The 9,601-nt window shown below is 40.2% G+C and overlaps 1 protein-coding gene across 2 annotated transcripts in view; it reads right to left on the reverse strand.

The window, feature by feature from the left end:
* The window catches only part of c22h6orf47 (chromosome 22 C6orf47 homolog), a 20,548-nt gene extending 13,982 nt beyond the window's left edge, over nucleotides 1-6,566 (reverse strand). The window contains exons 1-3 of one of the 2 annotated variants that reach the window (XR_007569151.1): nucleotides 6,254-6,561; nucleotides 5,949-5,996; nucleotides 4,540-4,782 (exon numbers count right to left, since the gene is read on the reverse strand). Coding sequence is in view for 1 of the 2 variants with exons in the window: in XM_050034015.1 (XP_049889972.1) it covers nucleotides 4,547-5,473 (927 nt within the window). In the remaining variant the exon portion in view is untranslated. Of the gene's footprint in view, nucleotides 1-4,539; nucleotides 5,997-6,253 lie in introns of both variants that reach the window. The other variant, XM_050034015.1, reaches the window with a different exon arrangement.
* Nucleotides 6,567-9,601: the final 3,035 nt, after the last annotated feature.

The raw sequence follows: 9,601 nt of genomic DNA on the forward strand, positions 1-9,601 counted from the left end.
TGCGCGCACACGTGAACGTGGAGCACAGAGAAGCAGTCAGAGCTACAGGCTACAGTGAGGCTAAAAACAGAGTTCATATGACGTTTTTCCAAACAACTTTTTATGTCGCGGCTGCAGCACACTTGGATCACTATGGATGAGCAGTATGGAGGTACTTTGTGGATTCAATTTTGTGTTCTTGGACGTTAGTCTGGGGCACTGTCTACCATTAGATATGCTAGCCGCTCCACCCGCCGATCTCCGCAAGGGATGTGAGCACTCTAAAACTTCACCAGGGCCTCCGTCGGCATATGGGTGAGTAGATAATGGCTGAATTTTCATTTTTGGGTGCACTATCCCTTTAACCGTCAGACGACGGGGACAGTGAAGAACGGGCCGACTTTTGAGAGAACTGCCGAAGGACTGACCAGCCGCGGCTTCCCTCCCACGTCACTGTTTACGTCACACGCTGAGCTACACGTTTTGTTACTTGCTCACGCCCCCCACTGCCCCGAAAAAGGCGCATTCTGTATAAACAAAAGTAGGTAGGCAGCATTTTGCAGCACTCCCCGATTTTGTTTATATACTGCCAGTGCTGAAAAAGACTGATTGGGCTTTCCTGCAAATTTGCACAACTCCTATCTAAAAAGCGCTTAAGAGGGAAAGGAGACTAACTACCATAGCACAGCTTTGTTTACTTCTGTTGAACTCTGTTTTTGGTCTTGGTGTGCAAATCTCCAGACTGACCAATCAATAGTCCTCCATACATCACAATGTAATGATGGAGGCGTATGGGTCCACAGTAGGGATGAGTATCATTAAGATTTTATCGATAATACTACTTTTATCGATACTCCTTATCGATCCGGTACTTTATCAGTATTCTTATCGGTTCTTTTTCATTTCTCAATAATTGCTTTTTAGAATATATTTACTTAAAAAGAATAAATTCAGAAGAGGATTATTGAATATTTTTAAATAAAACAAATTGTTGTTTCTAGTAGGGATGTCCCGATCCGATATTCGGATCGGTATCGGCCACCGATATTAGCAAAAAACGGGCATCGGCATCGGATCGGACTGCATGGAAAAATGCAGATCCAAGAACTCCGATCCAGTTTTTCACGGATTCTGATCCTGGTTTTCCGGACAGCCCAGCGCTCTGTGATTCAAGCAGTCCATTCCAGCGATCCGCTCCAGCACTTACTATCAATCCACCAGGCCAGCATGCAGACACACATGGAGGGAAGGGTAGGAGGAGTAGCAGTCAACTTAGTTAACTGACTTATTTGTTTTCTGCTCTGGTTTTTTGAGAGTGATATTTTTATTTGGTTTACACTCTTACTGTTTAAGTAAAGAGCACTGATGGGCACAATTAGTGAAATTGGAGCCATGGATGGACTATTGCTTGTTTAAACAGTTGTACAATATTGTGTGCCTGTGCACCAGGCTGGCACTCACACTACAAAAATAACTGAAAAGGAAAGGCTGCATTGTTTGTTAAATGTCAACAATGTCTTGTGGTGTTAATCTTTTTTTTATTTATTAGGGGGCCAAAGCACAAGTGTGTGGAGTCTTGCTGCTATTTTAATTTCAATGTTAGACATTTTAAAGATTTCTTGTGTTGATTTATTTTCTATTTATTAAGGGGCCAAAGCAGCCAAAGCAAACCAGCTATATTTTTTATTTAATGTTAATGTTCAAGTTTAAAGTTTGTTTATTTAACCCTGTTAACAATAAACGGGTCATTTCTCATACCAACTGTTGTGGATCATTCTAACTAACCTGATTAAGTAGTTGTTCTTGTTAAAGTAATATTGCTTGATCAAACCTTTTCTAACATGACTGACAACAAAATAAGTGAATATGTATAATACGCGCTTGGATCGGATCAGTATCGGTATCGGCCAAAACTCAAGGCTGTAATATCGGTATCGGATCGGACGTGAAAAAGCTGGATCGGGACATCCCTAGTTTCTAGAGCAGCATTTTTTACAACAGCAAAGTCACTATATAAATAATATTCCTGACATGACACTACTGAGTGAAGTTTAGTATTCTCCTGTCCTCTGTCCACCTGTCCTCTATTCTGCTCCCTCGCTGCTGATGTGATTCACTGTATGCAGGTAACATTAGTGCTAGAAGAAAGAGGAGGGGCTTTGTCTCAGCCAGCAGCTAAGTTTAAAAGTATCTGCCCAATTTTACAAGAAATGTCAACTAAGTTAGTCTACATACAGACAGCTGTCTTTTGAGCTTATTAGTAAGAATTCAAGTGCTGTCTAAATCAGCGTGTAAAACATAACATTGGGGGCGGTGGGTTAGAGACTGTGGACAGAGCATACTGAATATCATTGTCTACATGTTCATGCTTGCTAAACACATGTATTGATAATTATTGGCTTCTTACTCTCTACGGTTTAATTTCACTTACAGTAACGAGTGTAGCTGATGTGAACTTTGTTACCACCACGGCCACTTGGCTGTTCACCGGTTATGTTTGTCGTGTCTGTGTGTGTGTGGATGTGTATGTGGAGGAGTTCAGCCCTGGCACAGAGCGCAGATGAGAGGCTGCAGGATAATTAATTAAACTAAAATACCCATGAATGAACCGATACCGTCAGAGCTTATCAATACTACGCTCTTTGATAATTTAGCCCCGGGGCCAATTTATTACTGGGTTTCGGTACCCATCCCTAGTCCAGAGTAAGTTATTAGAGTATTTATTTCTACAAAATGTATTCCCTCATCTCTGCTGTCAGGCTAATGGTTGTTTCCACATAATATACACTAATGGCTCATTTCTCTGAGAACAACTGAAGCAGCTGGAGATCTAAACTGAATTATCTATCTATTATATCTATTATCTATCTCCCTGAGAAATCATTTTATTTTTTGCCAGTGGTATCAGTTTCACACCACCCAGAGAATCTTACATTTCCTTTTCTATGGTAAGATGATCAAAACAAATGCATGATGGCCTAACTCTGTGTGTGTGTGTGTGTGTGTGTGTGTGTGTGTGTGTGTGTGTGTGTGTGTGTGTGTGTGTGTGTGTGAATGCTGAATGCCAACTGAGGGAGCAGTACATATTTTACCTGTTTCTCTCACAGTATCTGGACTAGAATAACTGAATCCCAGCCTAGTAAGTATAATAAGTAATAATAAGTATGCGCTTAATGCAGGATAACAAATACATCAGGATGTATGAGCACACGCCCCTTAACCAACAAATAAAACACAAGTTCTTCCAGAATCTCCATGTAACACAGTTCAGTATTATTCTGATCACTACAATAAAATAGCCCATTCAACTATACAAACTGATCTTACCACAATGGCAACTCTCCCTTCAGACCAAAGTGAACTACTACTAGACACAAATACCATTGTGATTGTCTTCAATAACAAGGTTTCACATGAAGCTGAAAAGAAATCACTCTAAACTGGCAGTATGTACTGTGCATAAATACTTAGCTTTATTGCCACTTAAAATGATTATGTCTTGCCTTTATCAAATTCCTTAGAGCATGACCAGAACTCACCAAACTGTGGCCAAAATCAGGGTTGGCTGTCTATTAAACAACTAACCACTCTTATCTACAGCTCCTCTATTTTTAAACGCTTCTAAAAGCAGTGTCAAAAGAAACAGATACTTCACCTTTATAAAAGTAGCAATGCCACAATTAGAGATGTACCGATACCACTTTTTCCTTCCTGAAACCGATTCCGATCCCTGAACCTTAGGTATCTGCCGATACCGAGTACCGATCCAATACCAGCGCGTAAAAAATGGATGGGATATGAATTGTTGTATGTCTCAACTCCTAAAATTCTATGTAAAATATTAAGAAATAAATACATAATAGTAGAATGAATGCCATAAAACTACTCCGCTCCCTTTCCGTTTCTTTTGCCTGTAGGGTGCATATGCGTAATGACGTGAGGCATTACATGGTATCAGATTGGTCATAGGCTGTACTCACCGATGGCCGATGCTGCATTTTAGGCAGTATCGGGGGCATTTCCGATACTGGTATCGGTACAACTCTAGCCACAATATATAAAACTCTAAAGTACAGCATTCAAAGTCTTGCATAACTAAATTAGACATTTTCTAAAGTGCTTGTTCTGCAGAAAAACTGCCCTTTTGGGTGATATATTAGCAGTATAGGATTATTATTAGTGAATGTGCAAGTAGTATTTTCATGCATTCATCACTTCCAGACTAGACTACTCGAGTCTTTTGCTACAGCTGTCCATGACGAGGGGCCTGCAGGGCTCATCCAGCTTCATTTTATATCCTGGAGATTACTTGCAGTGACAGTACATCTTCAGCTGTCCGTCCTTTTACCTACTCCTGTTATTAAGCACTTTTTCATGGTGATGTAATGCACTCACATTTTTGGTTTGCAAGTTTTTGTAATTTTAATTTAACATATGCAGTCATAAAACCAAAACACTGATAGAACACCACACTGTTAGATTAAGAAAAAAAACTTATCAGGTGGTAAAATGTTATCTAAATGTTATCTAACAGCACATCAGACAAATTAAGGGGCTTACCTTTTATTTAACTTGTCTTCACCTTGTTGTTTATAGACATAACCTTTTCTTTATGTTCCCTGCAGTCTTCCATTTTTTCGGTCTCCTTGCCACCCTCATCATTTTCTTCTTTTTCTTCTTCTATGCTGAGGATCACACTCTGTCGAACACTGACAGAGATCACCAATGCCTGGATGATGCCATAGATCAAAGCAAACTGAGGGAGATACTCCTGGATCAACCAGAGTAATCCAGCCATTCCAACTGTGGAGACAAAAAACATGGCCATACCATGAAACCACAGCCTCAGTGCTCCCTGGACCCCCAACACCTCCAGGATCAGCTTGGCAGGGGGGGACACGGTCCACAGGAAGCCAACCACGAACAGATCAAACAAGTGGCGGAGGAAGTTAAAACAAATCTCGTAGTGTTCTGGTAGGATTTCCACCTTCCAGCTGTGCGCAAAGAGTCGAAAAGGAGATGTCAGCTGAGAGGAAGGAGGTGTAGGAGAAGGAGGAGGTGTTCCATAGTCAGAAAAGTCTCCATCAATATCACAGTCCCGTGCATCTCTACTTTGAACATCACATTTCCTTCGTCTTAATCCAACTGTTGCTGTTTTTCTTGGCCACGAAAAATAAGAAGTTGGGAGATACTTATTCCACCATCTAGATACTTGCTCTGAACTTGCATCTGTCTCCTGTCTCCCTGCACCAAGATCTTCAATTTCCATGGGCTGAAGCCTCTCCTGCGCCTCCCAGTACTCCTCTACTGGACTACTTTGGTCACTTTGACATCTCCACCCTCCCCAGATCCAAGAAGTCCACCCCCCGAGGCCCTCTCCTCTGAAGCCATGCTCCTGGCCCTTGGCTTTCACCACTGTGGTCTTCTCTGACACCGCTCTGCTGTTCCATGAGCCCAATACCCACCCCCATGCTCTGCCTACCACAGCTGTCATGCTTTCTCACAGAGATTGTTGGAGGTGAATTAAAATTAGCAGACACTCAGTTTTCAGCTCCTCTCAATGAAGTTGGGCAGGCAGCTCTGAGAGCTTACTGGAAAAGCATGTACGTATTGCCAGTTCAGCTGTGAAGTTGTAATACTTGTTCACAAGGATTCAGGTTTAGGCAAAATGACGTCCACAGGCCATAGACACACCTGTGGGTGTGTCTGAGCAGTTCAACAGAAACAAGGAGTGACCCTCCTTATATTACTTGTGACTCTCTTAATGAAATGCCAGCATTTATAAGTCAGGCTTCTCGTCTACATGTCTTTTCTTTTTTTTTTTACAATATGGCAACCTTTGGAGCTGCCAAGGTTGCTTTCAATAACTCAACATTACTTTCAGATATACTCAATACGCAAGTTAGCAACGGCTAGTTCCACGTGAGGCTTCACGTTAACATTAACGTTAACGTCATTGCTTGACAAACCTGTTTAACTTTTCAGTCTCCCGGAACATATTACTCCACTCTGCATCCCTGCAAATTAAAGAAGAGACAATTAAGACGGTTAAGCATTAAAGCTTCCTTTCAATTCCTTGTCAACATCAATGCGAGTTAGCTAATGATACACAGGTCTTGATAGTTGTCTTCGCTAACCTGTAAATTAGGTTTTCACTAGAAATTAAGATTGGTTCACAACTAGTGTCAGTTGGTTTTATACAATTTCTGTAAACAATTTTCGAATTTATGGTGTCTATTATGAACGTTAACTAAAATGATAAACAAATGCTCACCTTCAGCGACGTTAGTTGAGTTTTTCCGTCAGACCGTAGCTAACGTTAGCCCTTCGTGTTAGCATCAAATAACTCGACACAAACCAAGTTCCTCAACTTCTAGACACCATGTTAAGAACACACCAACGTGTCTATCTTTTGTATGTTGTAACGTTATCAAGTTAGGTTCCAGCTAGAGCTAACTGACGACAGGTATGTTGCCATTAACGGTACTACTAACCAGCAAAACCCAGAGGGGAGGTCCGCTTGGCCGGTCGACTTAAACGTTTAGCCTACCTAGCTAATTATGAGAACAAAGGAGACGGACTACCGGTTCGGTTTCAACCTTCAAAATAAAAGCATTCCTGACCATTAGTAGTTCATGCTTTTGCTCCTGTCATTTGTCCTATCTATGTAAACGTGTTATACACAAAAATACTACTCCGAGCGTAGAAATATGGCCATAGTCTTGATTGTTTTAATTCACTTCCGCGGACAGTGTGTAACAGTTATATACATTTATGACAGGGTGCATTACGAGGGTGTGGTCTCAAACCCCATATGGTTTAGTTTTCAGAAACATGCAATCGGAGGGTTACATTGCAGCTGGCTACGTGGGAGGAGGGCCTATTTTATAGTTTTAACCATCGAGCAGCCCTTTTTATGCAACTGTACAGCCTTAAATGACAAGTGAGGAAAGTCGTTTCTGCAGATCAGTCCAATATACACTTGGCAATGTAATATATTTTAAAACAGTGAAGAACATGAAGATCTGGTCACAGCAACATGCCAGCACATGTGTATGCACTTTAGCATTCAGCCTTTTGTTCAAAAATACTTTATCTGTACAATGCACTTTTACTTGTCAAAGATCTCATTACGCATAACCATTTATTTCAAAGTTGTCTTATGTACATTGGACAGTGTTGGAATGTAACTACGTACATTTCCTCAAGTGTTGTAGCAGACATAAGTACAAATTCGAGGGACTTGCACTTTTGAGTATTTTCATTTTATGTAACTTTATACTATCAAGACCATCTCTTAGAGGGAAGCTGTAGGCAACTTTTTGCTCCACTAAATTTGTCTGACAACTTGAGTTACTTTTCAGATGAGAGTGTATCATCCCCGTCCTGTCCGGTGAAAGCCATGTATCTTTATGTCCTGATGTTGAACGTGTGTGATAAATTGATGGATGAAGTGTTCTCTATGTGTTAAGAAAATTCTCCTACCTCTTCAGCTAAATAAACTTTAAACCCCCTCCTGGATCAGCTAGAAAACTCATCATTTCAAAGTTGAAAACAGGGCTGCTCTGACTTTTTCGACACATGATCTCACAGGACAGTCCTGCTACAAACATATGATGAACTTACAGAATTTGATACATTACTGTAGATTAAACTACCCAAAAGTATATAAATGAGTTAAATGAGCACAGCCTTAAACATCTACAGCAGTAAAATGATATACACATGAACGCATCAGGAATATTAATCCAGAGATCAGATAGAGGAGGAAAACACTGTCAGGGAACATTTTACTACACTATGAACACTTTTACATTTGATATTTTGAGTACATGTTGGTGATACTGCATAGTTTTTCTTTTAAGTAAAGTTTTGAATGCATTTTTTACTTTTCATGGAGAATTTTCAATGTGGTATTAGTACCTAGGGATCTTAATACTCTTTCCACCACTGACATTAGATAATAGGTTGGGTCATTAATATGCATGCAGCATCGTGCAACTCAAGAGGTTGTGATGACTAACTGCATAACAGCTGGTTGATTTCATCCGTTTCATCCACAGCAATTAATTTTATTTGTTGGTCATATTTTGAATATTGAATCATATCTGATCTCAATACTAGTAAACAAACAACTCTCCCAAATCCAAAAAAAAGTATTAAGTCTGGAGCTGCTGCGTGGACAATAAATGTTGAAAGATGTTGTAGGTGACACAGAGCACCCAGGGGAATGTTCTGAGTATATGGGTACATTTTCTCTGTTTCAGAGCCAGGAACACTACAGTAGAATAAAGCTCACTTGGCTACAAAAGACTTCTGTGGATCCACAAAAATCAGGCAATTTAAAGCAGCTCCGGAATTCACTCTTGGATGACATCACAAGTTTGAGACTTCCTTCTGGTTTCTGGTTTTGACAGAGTAGCCTATCTCATAATCACAAACATTAGGCTTGTTCGAGATGAATTGCGCCTCGCCTGGAAAGTAGACGAGATCAGGCGGCGGTGACAAAAAAGACGCAAAGTCGGACAGTTTCCAGCAGCTTTCAGTCCGTACAGGAAGTCACAGAAACACTTGCATCCTGTCCGATATGATGTAAATTTATTAAAAATGTTATCAGACCCACATCAATTCATTTTCAGTCTCCAATTGTTTGTTTTTTTACGATACATGGATTTATTTAATTTCAGTTTCTTATTTTCATTTCTGTTCATGGTTCAACCTCCATTTTGCATGAGCTTTCATGTAAGTCAGTTAGTTGCAGCAGAGCAGAACTGTCCCCTCAACTACATAGGCTAAATGAATTGTGTTTGACTATAAGGCTAACATTTTCAGAGGAAAAAAAATACACAACAGCTTTCATTAAAGATCAGATATAGTCAGGGCTTCACATCTGTACAGATGTTATTTTAAGAATCATCACATTTCACTGACAAGTCTCTGTGATGCTAAACAGGCAACTTCAATAATTAAAACAGTCCAGTGTTAATCTACAGTAGACCATTTATAGTTTGATGAATGTTTTCAGTCTCTGACAACTAAACTTCAGTCACACAACATTCTTTTAACAGAATAAACCTTCAAATCAGACAAAATTTAAATCTCTGAAATTCAAGACAAATTAAAACTTTATCTAAAACATCATATTGTTGATTAAACATCTGAACCAATCAGCTGTTAGATCATGCTCTGGGTCTTGCAGTCAGGGGAGAACAACTGCAGCGCCTGGCTCGAAAAACCTGCAGCCACCTTGCTGTTGCAAGATCATCACTGTCCACTTTTTTTTTTATAAAATAAGTCAGAGCAAGTCAGGACGAAGTCACAAAACTCCACGGCATGCATTGTGCACCGTCGGTGATCAAATCTGTAGAGGCCTGGCTCATCTGGAACAAGCCTATTGACTCAACTTTCCCAAGACATGGAGGCAACATTAGAATTCTTAGTTTAGGTAGCATTCCCCTTGAGGTCCAAATGATAAATACTCAACTACTCAAACCATAAAGTACTTGAGTCAACGTGCTTATTTCTAACTTAGATCAGTCACATCCCATAACAGCTTTTAGCCACATGGTTCATTTTATTGCAATTGACCTACCATCACTGGAGAGGGGAGGGGGGGGGGGGG

Source organism: Epinephelus moara, chromosome 22 (genome assembly GCF_006386435.1).
Source record: "Epinephelus moara isolate mb chromosome 22, YSFRI_EMoa_1.0, whole genome shotgun sequence".
NCBI lineage: Eukaryota > Metazoa > Chordata > Actinopteri > Perciformes > Serranidae > Epinephelus > Epinephelus moara.